At 41.2% G+C, this 19,487-nt stretch overlaps 1 protein-coding gene across 5 annotated transcripts in view; it reads left to right on the top strand.

Annotated features, from left to right (window-relative positions):
• FSTL4 (follistatin like 4) overlaps window positions 1-19,487 on the top strand; it is a 228,022-nt gene that overhangs the window by 197,897 nt on the left and 10,638 nt on the right. For 3 of the 5 annotated variants that reach the window (XM_032125028.1, XM_032125029.1, XM_032125032.1), the window contains 5 exons: window positions 433-553; window positions 8,623-8,784; window positions 9,808-9,942; window positions 11,448-11,474; window positions 16,663-16,781. In XM_032125028.1, coding sequence (XP_031980919.1) covers window positions 433-553; window positions 8,623-8,784; window positions 9,808-9,942; window positions 11,448-11,474; window positions 16,663-16,781 — 564 coding nt within the window. The remainder of the gene's footprint in view (window positions 1-432; window positions 554-8,622; window positions 8,785-9,807; window positions 9,943-11,447; window positions 11,475-16,662; window positions 16,782-19,487) is intronic. The other 2 variants (XM_032125030.1, XM_032125033.1) reach the window with 2 other exon arrangements.

Raw genomic sequence — 19,487 nt, forward strand, 5'->3', positions numbered from 1 at the left:
GAGCTTCAGTTCTTTCTTATCAAGTCTCAAGGCTGCAGTGGATTTTCTGAGAACCAGCACAGATAAAGGAAACCTTAACCTACCCAAACGTTAGCATTTTACACATCTGAGGTTAACAGGTAGATACTAAATTCCCCCATAAATGAAACAGCTGGAAATGGCCATCTTTTTTATGTGCAAAGAGCGCCTTGTTAGCAACGAGCACAAAAGTTCATATTCTCAGATGAGTCACTTTGCCTTACTCTTAAATTGCTGCTCATTTTCTTCCTGCATGTTGATTTATGAACTTTATAACCTACTGTTCAAAATTCAAGCTGTGTCCCCAGGATGCATTGCTATCAAAACCACTGAACGGGTAGTCTCCATTCATGTAGTGTTTAAAATATTGTTACTAAATAATAAGGCACCTTTCCTGTCTTTTGTTCCATTCAGGATTTTGGAGAAGACAATTCCCTCTACATCACCAAGGTAACAACTATTCACATGGGCAATTACACCTGTCATGCCTACGGCTATGAAGAGCTGTATCAGACCCACATCCTTCAGGTGAATGGTTAGTAAATGGCCTATATGACATTCCATGAAAACGTTTTCTAAGAAAAGTTGTGTGTTAACCTCATTCACACAGAGATGTGTAAAGTCACAGCCCAAATTATCTGTGCACGAAAGCAAATGCAGCTCGGGGTTCGCTCACTCGTGCTGTCACACAGGCAGTCAAAAATAAAAGTATCAAGGGGGCATGTGTATAACTACCTGGGCTTCAGAAGGTATCCTCACTGTAAAACAAGCTGTCAGTGACATTTCCATAGAGTTAAGAGCAGTGTTTCCAAGCATCTCTTGAAGTAATTGCTACTTTCGTCAACAGAAGTGTTGCCTCAATAATTTCTTCTTCCCGAAAATCATTTCTGTTGCGTGAAATAGCCCAGGATATTTAAATAAATATGGCAGTATTTCCAAAACCAGCTAACTCCCAGCTATATATCCAGAATATTACCTGGTTGTACTGAGCTTGGTTTGCTGAGGGCTATTTACACTGGCTCACTGGGTTGCAAAATGAGGGGAAACCATTTCACAGATGAGAGAATCACACAGTCCATATTCCAGCATTCTCGTTCACATCCGTCCCCTGGACCACATTTGTGCCTGGTGGAACTTCTATTCAGGTGCTCACTGTCTTTCTCCTGACCTCAAACTCACTCAGTCAGATTTAGTTTAAAATTACATTAGATTAAGCCAGCATTTCATCAAGGGACCAGCCCACAGAATATCCACCTCCCTACCAGCAACCAGCATTTTCCAACTTTAGACCCATTTTTTACATGTGCTGATGATGCCCAGCAGTGTCTCCAGAACAGGGGACAGGGTCACCCATTACTAACTCTGGGTACATTCTGATGTACTCTGGTATGAAAGTATTTATTTTTAAGGAAAATTCAGTTACTTTATTACAGAGTATATGTATTATAAAGAAAATTAATATTTAGTCCTTTCTCTAGGTGTGTGCAGACCTGCACAAAGGAGAGCTTTCAGCTGGTAAGAGCTGAAAATTAACACACAAGTTAATAGCGAGAGGAAAAAGAGTAAAGAGGGATATTTATGCACTTTAAGAAGAGCTGTGGTTGACATGAGGTTTTGTTTTGACTGCAGCTCAGGTCTGCTGGACGTGTGTAAGTGCTCCCCCCCACTACAGCGAGTACCTGAAGGAGAGCATGAAGTATCTGGTTGATCTGAATGAAAGCTGACTTAATGTCTCTCCATAATAATTTGTCATCTTTTGAGAGAGTAAACTGTAAATCTCAGCAGTGTGGATAACTAAGTTGTGCATGCTGCAGCTGAGAAAATAGGTTTCCTTCCTCAAAGTGCTGTTTGTTTGATGAATGGCAGTTGAAAGAAAAGCCAGCTAACAACTTAATCCTATGTCTATTATGTGAAGTATTATGATGCCTGAATGGAGTTTAGTTGGCAGACAACAATATAGACTTTATCATCACTAAGACTAGAGGGCCCAAAGGCTTTGAAACTTAAACCAGAACGAGAGGAAAGCTGGATGGAGTGTGGGGAGGAGGAGATCTGTTCCACACTCACGCCTGCCACTTAGATTTAACTTGTTGAAAGACCACATTTTCTTTTTAAGTGGAAGTTTCATACCATAGCTGCATGGGGGTTTTCTTACTAAAAGAAAAATGCTGTTATACAAAAACCACTGTCTATGTGGGCTTTTTAATGTGTTATATAGTCACTAAATACAGAATAAAATGCCTTGCATTCTGGTATCAACTCAGGCTTGCTAGAAAACATTGCAGGGTCTAGAAATCTTTGTCTTACAGCATCTGATATTCCCATGTGAGCCACTGGGCTTTGCAAAGCTGGGTTTTTGCAGTTCTTGATGTGGCTGGCTGGCTGCCCACATCACTAAATTTCCTCCTTTTCTGCCTGTGGCACAGTTTCCTCCAGCAACTGATGCAGGGGTGACAGCCCTGATGGCAGGACAACATTGTTTGCCTTCAAATGCATTGGAGGGTTTCCCGAGGCAGAGCCCTTCACAAGGAAACCTCGGGTTTTAGTAACTGAAAGAACAAATTGAGGAATTTTTCTTGACAGGAGTAGAGAGAAGAAACTGAGCCAAACTGAGTTAAGATGCTGAGAATCTAAGTGTAGTTGATGGGCTCTGTTCAGCACTGGGGCTTTTCTCTGTCTGTCTGTATCAAACTAAGAACTCCATCTTCAGCATGGGAGGGTTTTGTTGCTTTCCTGTGTTGGACTAAAATGGTAAGAGAATGTGACAGAACCAAATCAGCCAGAACTTAGGTGTATTTGCTTGCCTGTCTCCTCTAGGGAGGCACTGATCTACTTTCAACATCAAAAGCATGGTGGGTTTTTATTTTATGAAAATTATCAGAATTTTTCTTTTCACACCTCCCAAGTTTGTCTGTTGGGAGAGAACAGAGAAAGAAGAACCAACTGGAAGTAAACAGGTTTATCCCTAACTCTTCCCAAGCTTGCTGTGTCTGTACAAGCAGGTTCTAATTTTTAGACTGTTCTTCAGTTAATTCAGTGTTTTCAAAGCTGCAGTAACTCTTCCAGCATCCTAAGATCCTTTTTTGTACCACCTGGGCCCTGTTTTACTTTTCCCACTGAGAAACAACAGTCCAGCTCTTAAAAGAATCTGATCCTACTTACATGTGCTCTCTTAATCTGCTTTTATCCAACATATTAGATGCTCTTTATTTTTTTCTTTGCCTCTTTTTAGAACATGACACTAGCTTCTTACATTGATTAGGTAATAAAGAAAATAAGGAAATATAAGCTTAAATAGAAAGTTTGCAGCCCAATATTCACAACATTAAAAGGTTCTGAGATTTGGAGCTCTACTACTGCTCAACTGCTGAATGCTATGCAGTGTTTCCCTTTGTACCAGCTGGTTCAGGATATCCCAAATAAGATGGTTAGATCCAGATGCTTATTTTGGCAAGCAGAGGTGAGAATCCTCTTAGGCAGAAAATGTGAAGATCACCAGGTGAATGCCCTGACGTGCTGGTTCACATCTGGGCAAGAGGCATGAAGCACATGTGAAATGCAGCCTGTTTGATGTGAGAGGTTTGGTTGAGTTCATCAGTCTTAGGACTCACAGTTACTAGTAAAATTTGAGTCAGTGTATTTATACAGCTTGCCCTTAAAATCTTCTTTGGAGGAAAAGAAAGTGCTGAAAGGCAATATTTAAACAGTTTAAGAACAAAAAGTTCATCTTGCATTCTGGTATCTTTGATCAGGAGAAGCCAAGAACAGTAGGAAAATTATGTTCTCTCCCATGTATGGATATTGCTTGGGAAATGTGTACAGCATACACTAGCTGTAGAGAGGAAGCAGTTTATCACTTTCAAGAGGAAAGAAGAGGTGCTGAGGATAAAGGATCTCAGAAAATAGTAATCAACTATGAAAATTGATAGTTGGCAAATCAAGAGACTGCTGAGTGTAGGGCATCATTTTCCTTGGTCCTTGCACTCAGGAAAACAGCAGAATAAATCAGAATATTGTATTCCTTGAAAACAGTTTTAAAAAAGCTGTTTGATCCTCAGCCCAATTATAAGAGTCCAATCAGACAAATTTTCCAGTAAGCAAGATGTTACAAACATGGATGTTTCGTTAATGTGGCTTTTCAGGAGAAAACATAAATGCTGCAAACTCCTTTCATATCATAAATGGAAAGAGTAAAACATCTCAAGTAGATGATTAATCTGTTAATTATTGCTACACCCTTGAGTATAGAGCTCCTACAGCAGCAATGAATGTCTTTGGGCCTTGGTGCCACCATCTGTGCTCATCGTGTGCTTTATCACCTGAGCTGTTTTATAGTAATGAATTGGTCTGCTCACAAGTGAGGTGCTGCTCAGTATGCAGTAGTAGGCAATCTACCCAATCTCATGCTTGTTTCAATGCCCTTTTTTTCCTACTTTGCTTAAGATAATGGCGTTTTTATATTGCCCTTGGCTGCAGACACAGTAATGGTTAGCAGTGATATATATTCACCAAGGGAAAAAGCAAAGGGTAATCCATATATCCCAAAGTCTGGAACTGAAATCTGTGCAAGTTTAATGTGCTTACCTGGAATGTATTAATTTGTAGCAAGGACAATAAAAATACATTCTGCAGTTTGCTGTTATCACAAAGCATTTGCATGCAATAATTTACCTGTGCAGTGAATTATGTAAGACAAGGGAGAAGAAATAAAAAGTTTAAAAATAGAAGGAGAAGGAAAATGATAAGAGAGGAGGAATGGAGGTGCAGCACATCTTTTTTGTAGGTGAAAACAAACAGTTTCCTTATTAATCACTCTCGAAAAGACACCTTGCTATAATTTTAAGTTAATTTTCATACAGAGCCTTGATTCAGTGTCTAGGACCTGTGAGCTACCTTTGGCAGTATAAATCTATTCTGTTTTCAGCCCTGAAGGTAAAATAGGTGGTTTATTCATGTGCAGACTATCAAGGTGTGAGGTAAAAACCTGAGAGATGAAAGTACAGTCTGTTTGGTGAAGAGGTGCCCTGATTCTGGGGAGCTGATGGCCATGGCCATCCTGGGAAGCGCTGACACAGGTGCCCAGATGAACAGGAAAACCTAAAGCAAACAATAATAAGTAAGTAACAACCCATAATGTTTTTGAGAGCATTAAATAGGTGATGACTGGGATGGGCTCTGTCTCTGAGAGCTGGCAGGTGAGAAGAAGACACTTGGCTTGGAGTAAAATTGCTCTGATGCCTTTGGCCATGTGAGATCTCTGCCAAGTCAGTTGATTTCACCAGGATTTGAGAATCAGACCTCCTTGGATATTGTAAATCTTCTTCCTCTACATTTGTAGGAGGCACACTGTCTTTCTAAATAAATCATGTAGGCTTTCAATGGAGCTCACTTACTAAATCATTTCATTCAAAAAATGTTACTAGTAGCAAGCAAATCATAGGTAAGACAAGCATTGAGTGCAGGACCTTCATAAAATTCTGTCAAAGTAGACAAAAATTACTACCTTTATCCAATCATCCCTGGAGACACTCAGAGAAATTTAAATTAATTTTCTAAGGTACTGATGAAATGAGGAGCTCCTGACTCTCAGTCTTATTCTGCTGAATTGCTGGGGCACTGACTCCTAAATAGAACAGGGATGGTTCCAACAGCTGCCAGCATCTCTGGCAGCAGGTCCCTTCCTCTGCTTGCCTTCCCCTTGATCTGGCACCTCCTGAAGTCAGGAGGAACTGCAAACCCAACAGTAATGGGGGAAAGAGAAGATAAAATGCTCCTAAATGCTTTTATTTAGAAATTGAAAACTCAATAAAACAAACCTCGTCTTTTTGGTAACCCCCTGATTAAAAAGTTTTTGCATGATACTTCCTTCACTGCCCTACACCTTACAACATCTTTTCTTCTCAAGGAAATAGAAGACAGGGAGCTAAACCCACAGGTCCAGTGCAGAGGTGCAGTTCAAAGTCATTCCTTTACTAGAAGTCCCTCTTTTTTTCCCTCTGCAGTTGGCTGTAGGCATTTTCTCTCAGATTACACTTCAACAATCTCTCGCTTTTAAAGCTATAAACCCTGAGTAGACTTGAGGGCTTTCTGTCATGGCTGATTCCAAGCTGACAACTCAGCCCTGGTTCACGCTTGGCAGTTGGTGCAGAAAACAGAAGTGAAATACATCTCTCTCTGGTAAGGCCCATAAAAAAATAGATACAGAAAGATGGGAAGTGTATGCTAGTGAATGCATTTATTTAAACTATCCCCACATGGATATATAGACATATAACAAGCTGCAAACCCAGATTTCATTTTATTCTAAAGCAATTGTTAAGACAATTTAATTTTGATAATCATGGAGCCTAATGATGCACTATATAAAAACAGAGCAGTGAGTTAGATTCCTTAAGCCAGGGATTTCCAGAAGTTTATTGTTAAATCATTCAGGCTTTCTTAAAAGAAAGCCAAACACAACCCACAAATTTTCCTGTCTTTCACCAATGCCACTAACAGTTACTCATTTTTCTTGGGGAAGAAGTTGGGCTCCCCACATATCACATCCACATTGGACTCTGCCCATGGTTTTACAAAACTGTGCAGCTTTCGGCAGCTACATCATGAATCCCAAAATCTCCTAATCTGGTACAAAAGTTGGCTGCTTCATTGTGAAATATAGATACCATCAGCCACGGTATGAGACATCCTCACATTTCCTTTTATTTTTCCCTCGAGGTGAAAAACTCTCACTGGTATCTTTCACTGATGTTGCAATATTGCAAATATTTTTGAAAGTACATGAGTAAATTGTTAAGAAATAGTTAATGGGTGGTATTAAGCCTTGTTGGTTTGAGCAGTGAAGGCAACATGATTGAAAATCAATTAACATCTCTGAAATTGTAATATAATTAGTAGTTCTGCCAATTGAGTGTATTAAATAGTTCAGAAGGGCCTTCATGAAACGAGGTAAGTCATGTTTTGAAAACCTCTCAGTGAAAAGAAGTAATTGATAAACAGTTCATTTGTTCAGAATAAGAGCTAGTGAATACACAGGCTACTTCCTGATGGATATTCAGTTAAATACTGAATATTAAGTTACTTCTCGTAGGCAAGAACTCAAATTCCCTCCTAGATTCAGTGAAGATCTGAAGTTTATCCTTGTCTCAGTTTTGAAAGACAGGTGTCTGCTAAGGAAGGCAGAAGCCCCCCCTTGAAGTGGCAGATATAACCCCTTTTCCCTCTAAGTTATTATATTTTGAAATCAAGGGCCTTTAGGCGAAGATGTGGGAAATAGGAATAACAGTTCTTTACTATATATATATGTATATAACCAGTCAAACAAAACAACAACAACTCTGGCAGTAACAGCAATCACAAACCCAGTCCCAGCCTTCTCGGCTGTCGGGCCCTTTTCCCTCGGGTGCAGTTCCGCTCGCAGCCGGCAGGGGCGCTGGCGGCTCCCGGTGAGCAGGGCAGGTGCGATGGTTCCCCCGCGGCTGCAGGGGGCGCTCCGGAGCGAGCTCGGGACACACGCGGCACTGGCGGCCTGGGATCCCGGGAAGGGATGGAACAAAGGCTTCACAAACCGCTGGGCAGCCGATCCCGGACTCTCGGGAACGGCAGGCTAGAGCGGCAGGCTAGAGCGGCAGGCTGGAGTGGCAGGGACGAACTCAAATCCCGGGTGGCAGGCGAGATGTATCCAGATGGGAAAACCCCACGGAGGCCCAGGCAGGCAGGGCGAGCAGGGCTACAGCGTAGCGAAAAACTCGAAGCAGCAGCGGGGCAGGGCAGCCACAGCTCGGCCTCCAGCAGGGCAGGGAAAGCAGCTTTTGGGGTCCCAGCGTTGCTTCCAGCAGAAAGAAAGAACGGCCAAAAAGAAAGGAGCAGGAGCTCCTTTCTCTGCAGCTTCTCTCTCCGGACGCTCAGAGCGAACTGCCCCCACACCCAGGTGTAGACAAAGGAGTAGCCAGGCCCGCCCCACCCCCCTTTTTGTCTTTCTTAAGTACAGCTATTTGTCCCCTAGCAACATGCATATGGGAGAAAATTCCTTTAACAGGAAAAAACTAAGACTAAACTAAAACCCCAACAATACTTTAATTCTTAAATATGTGAGTACCCACCTTAGGTCTTAATCCAACTATTAAGTTCAGTTAATTACTCAATGAAAGCAAGAACAGTCTCAATGCAAAATTGGATCTCAAGGTTGCTCCCTGGCATTGGTATATTAGTTTACTCTTTTCTGTTACAGAATTACAGGATCACAGATTGGTTTGGGTTGGAAAGAATCTTAGACACTATCTCATTCCAATCCCCTGCCATGGGCAGGGACACCTTCCACTAGACCAGGTTGCTCCAAGCCCTGTCCAACCTGGCCTTGAACACTTGCATGGATGTGGCATCCTCACCTTCTCTCATATGCCAGTGCTTGGAAAATTACTGTTTTCTATTTTCTGCCCCCAAAGTCAAGCTGTAGAGAAATCATTCTTGTAGCTTGCACTGATAGCCAGACGGAGCTTATCTTGCTGGTTCTCAGCTCAGAGCCCCTCGTGGGACTGCAGGACAGCAGCAGCTCTCAAGCCCTGGCATGGGGGTTTCAAGTCCCCAATTCCTTGTTTCCCGCAGTGCCGCCAGTGATCCGCGTCTACCCCGAAACGCAAGCGCAGGAGCCGGGCGTGTCAGCAAGCCTGAAATGTCACGCTGAAGGCATCCCTAATCCCCGAATTACCTGGCTAAAGAACGGCATTGATATCATGCCAAAACTATCCAAACAACTATCGCTCCTCGGTAAGAACAGAATTTTGATTAATTAAAGTATTGTAGACAGGGATTACAGAGGATTATTTTGCACTTTAAACCAGAAGTTCTTGTACTTTGCTAAGCCACAGTTGTTGGAAATCATGTTATAAAACCCCTATTTTTCTCTTTTATCTCTTTCTCCTGTGAATTTCCCAGGAAATGCACTATTGATTGATGTAAGTGGTAATGGCATTCTGTTCAAAGACAGCCTGCCTGTTTCTTCACTGCCTTGCTTCTTGTGTACGGCACAGCAGAAAAGAAATGCATCAGATTATTTGAAGAGAAATTTATTAAATTATTTGTTCAGGTCTAAGCCCACACTGGATGCAAGTCAGCTGAGAATCAGTCTGCCATTCAGCCCTGCTGAAGGAATCGGGCTCTTAATTCCTCTTGGTCCATGTTCAAATGAGGGTGCAACAGGCACAGCAAAAGGCAAAAGTATTTATTTGTAGTTTTCTGTGTAAAAATATTAATCCCATCCTCAACACATGCCCCAGTCTGGCTTTGGTGGATTGTAGCCCTCAGCCTGTGTTGGTAGCACAGGTATCCCTGCATGTCACATACAATATCTCAATATGTTCCAAAGGTTTTAGGCAGTGGTCTCACTGCAAAAAGCAAAACAGTAGGAAGAACTGTAGAGAGACCCCTTTAAAACCGAAGTTTTGGTGATCTGATGAAAAACAGTTTGCAAAATTGAAATTAATTTCTCTTCACTAAAGCCAAAGCCTTTTTCTAACAAGAATAAGAAATAAATGAAATGTAATTTATTGTTTGACATGGGATTGTTCTTTGTTCTCTTCTGGTGTGGAGTGTGTACGTGCTGATGGAAAGGACAAGACATCGGCTCCCATAAGACTCCCCAAAAACCTCTAGTTAAATAGGGGGAAACACAGTGGGGTGGAACCACCCAGTTGAGCCATCACCGGGCAGCTATGGCACTGGAAGACAACTAAGGCAGGGAAAGCAATTAGCAGCAGTGAGGAGCACTTTTTATGAGTGTCTCTCTTACAGCAAACGGAAGTGAACTTCATATCAGTAGTGTTCGGTATGAAGACACTGGTGCCTACACCTGCATTGCTAAAAATGAGGTGGGAGTGGATGAGGACATATCTTCCCTTTTCATCGAAGATTCAGCGAGAAAGACCCGTAAGCTCAATTTTCCATGTATCTATTTCTTTAAATAGTGTTTGAATGTAATGATATACATGTAATTTGATAGTTCAGGCTATTGCATGCAGTCAGTTGGATCCTACATAAGGTAATGACAGTTCAGACTGCACTTTGATCAGAAGATTGGACACTTTTTGGGGTAGGAATCATGCAGACAAGGTAAAATCTTGTCCAGGAAGATGGTGCCTTTCATGTGCCAGAAGTATACCAGGTGTGTGATGGGTAACAGCGTTATTAGAGTAACAAATTAACAATAGTTTCAGATATCAGGGAATCCAAAATGTAATATTTTGTCAAATTTTATAAATCTCATTGATTTCTTTTGAAGACAGTTACCAGTCAAAGTTCTCGAATATTTAGACGTCTGAAAAATGTTGTGATTAAACTATTTATTTTACCTGTTTTTGCATCACTGACTGGCAAAAGAGGTTTCCCTCAGTGTGAAATTATCTTCCACCTGGAAGACAAATACTCTCCCAGCTACTCTTCCCACATCTCCTATAGGAGTGCAGCTGTGTTATCTTGACCACACTGACCCCAAAACACAATCGCTGAAGGAGGTGATCAGTTGCCCCAGTAGAAAAGTTTCCAGAGGCCTGATCCTTCCTAGTTCTGCCATCTTAACTGCTTAGGAGATTGCCTGGGTTTATTGGTGATGCTAAAAGTCTAGGTGCAAATGGGATTTTTGCTGCTTTTCTGGCTGCAAATATAGAGCGAGAATTGGTAGCTAAGTTACCCATAAATATGGGCTCTCAAGGAGAATCTTTGGAAAATATGTTCTATTTCTCATTAACTAGATTTATGTACTCTTGTTAATATTGGTCGTTTTCCCTTGAATACTTGAGCAAGGGAAATTGCAGTATGTTGAGAAATAATTGGATCTATCTGGAACAGAAATTCAAATGCAGGTGTACTTTCAGAGCTTATGTGAATCCTGAAAGAGAATGCAGTTGCATGAAGTTCCAAGAAAAAGCGCAGCCAAGGGTGTAGCTGCTGTAGCTGCCAGTCTCAGGCTTCTTCTGAAAGATGTTGGTGGACCTGGCAGTGCTGGGTTAATGGTTGGACTCAATGATCTTAAAGCGTTTTTCCAACATTAATGATTCTATAATTCCATGTTGTGTTTCCTCATTGAACCTGCACAGAAAATCACAGGCTGTACCATACCTCCAGCTGCATTTGAAGGTAACAGCTTCTCTTTAGTAGGTCACTGATGTTTGAACAGCTGCCTTCATTTCAGGAAGGATTTTTCCCATGTCAAAGTTTCTGAATTGTCTCTAGAAGGAGCAAATGTGTTTAGAACTCTCTGTCTTTCCTGGTATTTTATTTGAATGAATGTTACAAAATTTTCACCAATTAAACAGTTCATGTAAACATGAGTATTTATTCAGTTACTTGCTACAATGAAAGTTTTGACATTGTTTTGTTGTTTTTTTTTCTTTTCCTGATTATTTTCTGGCTTTCCCAATATTCTGATGCTGCAGTTGCAAACATACTGTGGCGAGAGGAAGGTACTGCAGTAAAGTTCTTTTGTCGTAGTGATAATGTGCTTGTCTGCTTTAATAATTCTGTGATGGGCCATTCTCCACTGACTTGCCACTAACCCTATCAACTTTCACAGTTACCAGATTAAGTACAGACCAGACATTTAAAAGCTAAATTCTTCAAATTAGAGATGTCACTCTTGTACCTATAACTTCTTGCATTTTCCCACTATGAAATAATAGATTACCATAAAATATATAAAAATATGAATCTTTATATACTGCCAGAAGTGTGATCAGCCTGAGATTCTCGAGCTGCATTAGCAATCACACAAGTGTCAGAAGTGCTCCCAAATTACCATAATTGAACAAGTAAGGCATAAATTCAATATACTGCATTTATGCAAGCAATTCAAGCTCTTCCTCTTCAGTAGCATGTATTGATGTTTTCTAGGTAAGCAACAGAAATTTTGTTCTTGACTGTTAGGCAAAACAGAAATCCAAACCACAACCGGTTTTCTTCCCTCTATCTTTTGAATCGATGCAGGGTAAAGGTTGCCCAGTTTCTCCTTGTTTTAATTGGCAGTTAAGATCTCTAGTTTGATCAAAGTTACAGTGTGCCCTCCACAAGGTCAACAACTGTTTTATCTTGGAAGCCAAAGTAGGAAAAAAACCCATCCTGAGCATCTAATTGACCTCAACGATATTACGGAGGCACTTGAATGAAAAATCCCCTGATTTTGTACATGCTTGTGCTGTCGTAATTTCCAAAACACCCAGTAAGAAGCATCATGCAACAGCCCCAGGGGCTCTCACACAGGTTGTCCATCTGCCTCTGTAGGTGTGGAGCCCAGGTATGTGGAGGGGACCCTGTGACATTGGGCTCCTGGAGGGCTGTGAGCAGGACATCCACTCACTGGAGGAAGGTTCTGGGGTTGAAACCCAGGTGTAAAACAGTTCTTGCGTCTGCCAGCTGCGTATGAGGCAGCTGAGACCTTGGTGTCCTTCCAGCTGTGTGGGAAAGTTTGCTGCGCAGTGAAAAATTGTTCTCGGCCACATCCCCCTGCCCCCTGCAAACACCCGAACTCCCTCACGCTGCTTGTCCAAGAAGGGCTTCAGGCTCACTCTGCTTTTGGAGGGTGCAAAAGGCCCCTTTGTAAGTAGTGCCTCCAGGTACCCAAAACAATAGCTGGGCTTCCTGCCCTCAGCATGAAGCTTTCTGGGTAGCTTGGGCTTGGCGCAAAGGATTTCAGGGGCAGAAGGAAGGTGCCAGGGTGTGGTGACCGAAGCAGCCTGGTCCAGGTGTGCAAACACCTGGTGCACGGTGTTGGTGCCACTGTTGGCCACAGGACACACAGCAAGTACACTAGTTTATTTCTAAGGTCCCTTCCAACCCAAGCTAAATGCAGCTCGCTGGAGGTCAGAGAGGTGGTGCAGTCACCTAGGATAGCTCCCCAGCACTTCTTCCCAAATACCCCACCTGCAGGTGTCTGGTGCAGGGCTGTGAGGAGTCTTCACTGCTGACATTCCTGTAAATGGCATTATTGGCACTAAGAATTGCTATGTCTACTTGGAAATGAAATCTCTAATGCATCTCTCATCAGTCCAGCATCACCTGCATGGTGCTCCATGGCTGTTTATATACAGTGTCCCTTACGCTCCTTTTTAAAGAAAACAGTTGGATAATCCTACCAGATGTAGAAGTAGAGTAATATTTAAATAACAGCTGAGAAGTTGGTTGCAGAAAGTCTTCTTATAATTTTGCTAAATAAATGGACTTACTGCTTATCAACCTTGCACATTTTAAATAAAAGTATGAGCAATGTTGAGGCAAAACATGGCCAGTAAAACAGATTTGCTGTTGATGTTCCTAAACGATTCAGTATCTGTAGATCAGGTTTATTACCCTGCTTTTCTTGTTCTGTAGTATTTCATGGACACATTCATTCTAGAACATACTTCAGCATGTGAAATCTTGGCACAGAGAAAGCTGGAAGACAGGAATGGTATTTTTGGTTTTACATTTTAATGTATTCTTTCAATTCCTTACTATGTGCAAGTAGCAATATTAACAAATGCATTGGTAGATTTGAGCTCCTTTAAAATGATCACAACCTCATCCCCCCAAGGTTTGGAGTAATTAAAACCTTGGGGAAATACCTAAACAAAATATGGTACAGAAAAAAACTTTTGCTGCAAGTCAAACTTTTAACATAAGTATTTGGTCATTTTAAAAGTCAATCTGTCAGTTTGTTCTCAAAACCTTTCAGACCACGCACAAGCAAAGCCTCAAGAAATGAGTGCACATAGGGCAACCAGCCAGTTAAACCTGGGGCTGGAAGCATGTGCAGTATTTACTTATACAAATAGTTTTTAATTTTGTCCAGAGAAAACCATGAGTCGCCCAAATGTAAAGCAGAGATTTGTTTTCATGCCAGTGTTCATTTCTGTAGCGAGCACTGCTTGCTTAATACCCGGAGAAAAGGAGCATTTCGTGCCAGCAGGCAATCAGCAGTTATGTGAATGTATGGACTTAAAAAGCTGAAAGCCTTTTCATTACCAAATTTAATTTCTAAAATACTTCCAAGTATTTAGATTAAGTTGAGGAAAATTATTTAATTATCAGATCAGAAGAGAGTATTCCATGGTGAAAAATTTGCCCTTTGATCTCAAAGGAGGGATGTATAGATGTACACTGATGGAGACGCTGTATTTTTGAAATAAGCTCTTGTTGATATCAGGTGTCCCTCCTGAAGTTTTTTTGTTAGAGCCAACTTATCTGGAGTGGATCAAATAAGAACTGGTTATGTTTAGGAAATCCTCATTCTTAATTTTTTTTTTAATATTAGGGTTTTTTTGCTATACAGATGAGGTATGCTGCCTTTCATAATGCCTTTAGTTTTTGAACTAGTTGTGTCATCTAACCTGAAATGTCCTCAATTCAAAAAGAAAAAGAAAAAACCATCCTGATTCTCCTCATTAGTCCCCCAGTTCCCAATTTAATACCTGCCTCACTACTGTAAAAAACAAAATACCCCATTGCCCACCTCTGTACTGAAATAATTCCCAATTCCCAGCACTAAGTAGGTGCAGCAGTATAATCAAAAATTGAGTCTGTTTTACTGATGTCCATGAGATTGTTTAGGATGTACCCCAACCAAGATTTGGCAAATGTTTCATGAGTCACAATAAAACACCTAGCTTGTCTAGTAAATAACCTGCTTGGTCTAAATATCGGTGTGAAGATCAATCTCTGGGAAAAAAGGTGGTTTAATTTAAATTGACAAGCTTTTTTTAAAAAGAGAGTACCTGAATGCTCTCAATAATTTGTAGTATATTTTAATCAGTCTGCAGAAAAACTTGGACTCATTTTACTGCAAGATAAGTAGTGAAACTTGCCAAGTCTCTGACTCTAAACCTGCCGGGGTAAAAATTTTAATCGAAGTATATTTGTGGGTAATTAAGGTCTTACTTCCTAAATACACCCTCATTGTAATAGGATCATCAGACAAAATCACGCTACTCTTGTGCATGAAAATAATAAGTACCTTCACAGTAGTCATAATTGATTGCCTGCCTCTTTTCACTTCTTAGGATTAAAATCCTTTACCCATGGAATATGTACATTCATTCCAGGCCAGGGTCAAATTCTGCCCTCTGACGTGTTCACTCAATTCCCACTAAAGCAGGTGGGAGTTGTGTGGATGCTGGGAGCACAGGTTTTGGTCCAAAGTGCCTGAATGAAATGTTTTACCAATATACTTGGGGAAAAAATTACCCTTAGTCCATGAAATAACTCTTGATGGAGCTTTGTTAGCTTTTTTCCTACATGCATGATCCTGCTCTGTGGCATCACATTTGAGGATCACAGTTCTTGTACCCACCTGATGCCCTAACTGGGGGATTTCTGTGCTATAGTTTAGACACTCAATTTGAACCTTGTCAGTACAGCAAACACCACATGCTGACACATTATACTCTGAAGCGACTTACTTGGCATCAAAAGAAGGGGGCTTAGCACCAAAAAAACCCTTCTAGCCTTACTAAATACGTGTTTTACAAATTTTCCAAAAATGCATTTGTCCAAATTATCCATATTTTTACTGTCAAGTTTCCTGTGATGATTTAGATCTCAATGCTGCAAACAGTTAAGAAATGTGAGAAACTCTATCTCTGTGAGCAGCATTTAGAGGTGCCACCACAGGACCAGAAAAGGGTATTTTTAACACTGAACACTGTTCAGAGCCATAGAATGGGGACTTTATTTCTCCATGGGAAAATGGAATTAATTGGAAGATACAAATTATAGTATCACCATATTGTTGGCAGATAAAGTACACTATCAACACTACTAGGGGTGACAGTGGTCATTGCAAACATTTACTGGTGGTGGTATGAAAAAATAGAATGAATGGATCTTTGAAACTAGAGTGTTTGAAAAGATCCTGAATATTTCTTAAAGATCTTGTCACTGCTATTCCATGTAGCATGACAGAAGTGATAAAATACAATCTCCTAAAGGCAAAGCAGTGACAATCAGCCAGTTTTCCAAATCTCTTGAAATACCCCAGTTGGATAAATGAGGGCTAATGCGATGCTGAACTACTCCATATTTGTGAATTACAGTTTGCAAGATTTCAAAAATGTATTTATTTTGGTGGCTGTAGTTAGTTCTTTCACATAGTTTAAGAAAACAGAGAAATCTATATATTTTCATTCATGGAAACAGATGCTAAACACTTCTATTTAACATCACAGTTACCAGCGGTCAAGTTGCTTGTGGCAGGATGACCTTCAGTTTAACTAAAGCTTTTCTTTCAGTTCTCAAATTATTGTCAAGCTGTTTTTCATGAACTCATAGGAAAAAAACAAATTCATAATCTGAGGAGGGGTAGCAGTGCAAACAGAGGGGTTTCTTGGGATCAAATCCTGCTTTGGTACCTATTAACAAGACCCAGCCATAGTTATTTGGGTACAACCACTGCCACCAAGGCAATGCATTTTTGAATGTGTCTGTACCTCTTCACTCCTTGAAGCCCTTGTTGTGACATAAAATTTGATTTTGTGAATGCTCCAGCTGCATCCAAATGACCAACTTTTATGTAAGGCAGATTTTGTTTGTCGGGAGAGGAGGATGCGTTCTTAAAAGAAGTCCTAACAGCTAGGGATACATACCAAAAAAAATACAACTCCTTCTTCTTTATCCCTCTTTAAGGCCTGAGTGTTGGGAATATGTTCTATGTCTTTTCTGATGATGGGATCACAGTCCTTCAGCCAAACGAATGTGAAATCCGGAGACATATGAGGCCTGAAGAGAGGATTTTCACGAGTTATGTAAGTCCTAAACCCAGCAGCTACAGCTGACAGCTGGGAAACTTTCTCTTAATCTCTTCAAAGGTTGTTATTGCTAAAGGACCCGTTTGCCACAGGGGTGTTGGAGCTTGGTGGGCTTCATGCAGCATCCCTGAGGTATAGCATCTTCTCTTGAAAATCAAGGGATCCACGTAACTTCTAAGGCTGACTTAGAAATGGAGGATTTACTGACACACTGAAGAGAATTTGGCTAGTTATCACATGAGCAAAGACTTTCATTTGTCCTGTTTGATCTGTTTACTTATCCATGCTCCAAATTTGTAACTGGGCTTTGGGGAAGGTACAAAAGTCAATAGCACAGAGATGTGCACATCATTCACTGGTGCTCCTTTTACTGATGCCTCCATAGGCAAAGAAGTGAGCTACTTTGGGCTACTTTCTGCTCTTTGGACGTAGTTTGCCATGTTAAACTGCAGCAGGGAGGCAAATAAGAATGCCCAGAAAATGGTTATGCCATGGAGGTCCTCTGCATCGTCTGCCACTGAAAGGGAGACTGCACTGTCTGTGTTTGCTGTTGGCACTTTTCTATCAGCACTGAGTTTACCTAACCCTTGCTGTAGGAAATCACGAGGAAAATTTTTTCAGGTGTCAGGAATGTCAAGCACTGGCTCAACATGGCCAGTGGGATAACACGTGCCTGGAGGCTCTGTGAGGTCAGTGTTCTCAGTTACCTGTGTTAGGTACTCCTGCACAGGAACACACATCAGGTATATCTTCATGACACTGTCGGTTCTTGAAAAGCACAGGTGCTGAAATACATCCAGAAATGCTTTTTTAGTCACTCCTTTACTTAGTTTCTAATTTTTTAAAAGGGAAAGTTGAGAATGTGGCTCAAGAATGTGGCTCTTCTGAAGAAAAGGGCTCAGTCTTGATTTCAGTTTTGGGAGGAATCAAAGGGGAGAATCACTCTCACGACCCCTGCAGGTTGGGTCAAGCTCTGCTGCTATGGGTCAAGATCATCTTACACATCTGTAGTAAATATTTTCTAAATCTCAGTAAATTCATGGTTGATACTGATTTTTTTTTTCCACTAGATTTTAATATACCTTAGAAGAAGTCCAGACTGATGCTCACCCCAAGGCTAATCCTTAACATGGACTTAATATTATTAACCCACACCCAAGCTGTTGCTTTACAAAGACAGAAATCCTGTGTTTCTTTTCCAAAGAACTGTAAATATTGAAGAGGTGGTTCTGGAAAAACAGATTGAAAAGAACAAAAGAGAGAAGGCACTTAAGGAAATAATGTTCAGCACGTTGGTGCACATAAGAGGGATTTTTAATATCACTTGGCTGCTCTTCAGAGACACCTCTGGGGGATTCCTACAGATCTCATAGGGCCCTTCCCTTGGTCCAGGGAGGATTGACATTTATTTCCTCCCTTTTCCCTTTTACTATCTTGAGTGTTTGCTACATAGACAGTGACACAAGCCCAACTTTAGGAATGGATCTACAAAAAAGGTTTCTTCATTTGCTCTTAGAGGGCACAAAAGCAGGTGGAGCAGCTGCAGCTGAGCCCTGTAGCAGAAAGACTGGTGACCTTTCCCTGCTCCCCTTGGCTTGGGTGGATGCTGTGTTGTTAGAGCTGAGGATTGAGGAGGACAGTGTGGAGGCTGGCAAGGTGCCTGACTGCATGAATGGCTGCTGGAAAGCCCAAGCCCGAGCTTTTGTATCATCTTCTAGCTTGTAGCATAGATTCCCAGCCTGGGCCGGAGGGACAGAAAAGAAAATGCAACCAAGTTATTGAGTCTTGTATCTTCAACCCTTGCTCGTGGTCTCCAACAAGACACTCAGCCAGCAGAGCTGTTCTGCTTAGAGGTGACAGCTTTTTATCCATAATTGTTGCACATGGTGTGGGTCCCTTACAGCTCAGGATATTCTATTCTGTTCTATTATATTCTATTCTATTCCTCCAATACAGACACAGTGTTGACACTGCTTTTTGTTGTACCTCCTCTTTCCCTGAGCAAGCTCTGATGCAGCTCCAATCACATTTCCCTTAGGGAAGTTGGGCCATTATTTAAAATTAACCAACAGAAGATCTAAAATCAGCAGTTCTGCTCACTGAAATATATATGTGTTCATTCTTGTTTTACCCCATTTCCTCCCCACAGCCTGGTCCCACACAAATGCTCTTTCAAATAAAGCATCTCGACAGAAGGAAGATCGATGAGGAGTAGCCAACATGCAGAGAGCTGTTGGTGAGACCACAAGGGACTCTTCAAACTCAGGGTAGCTGTACCAGTTCTGCACAGGACTCAGTGAGTGGAGTATCAGAGACAAAATATGGCATCAGGCAGCTGTGAACAGAATTTGGCCCAAAGCGGCAGAACTTGGTTCCTTTCGAACAGGGGAAGTTTCTGTAGCTGTAGGATCGTGCTTGTTTTGCTTCTGTTTGCTTGAGCATAGGTGTTTTAGAGCATGCTGTCCTGCACAGAAAATGAAGACTTTATGAAAAATATAAAGCAGTGAGTCAATTAATGTAAATCACTGTTTTTTCAAAGCCTAGGGTGATATTTCTGTTGCTAATAAACACTGACAGCACTGCAAGTCTTGATGAACCACAGCATGCTTCAAAAGATCAATCCATAGGCTCTGTGGTTATTTAAATTCAATATAAGTTTGCAGGAGGTCCAGCTGCTTAATGTCATTGCATAGAGCCAGGCTG

The sequence above is a fragment of the Corvus moneduloides genome, chromosome 15, assembly GCF_009650955.1.
Source record: "Corvus moneduloides isolate bCorMon1 chromosome 15, bCorMon1.pri, whole genome shotgun sequence".
In the NCBI taxonomy this organism is placed as follows: Eukaryota; Metazoa; Chordata; class Aves; order Passeriformes; family Corvidae; genus Corvus; species Corvus moneduloides.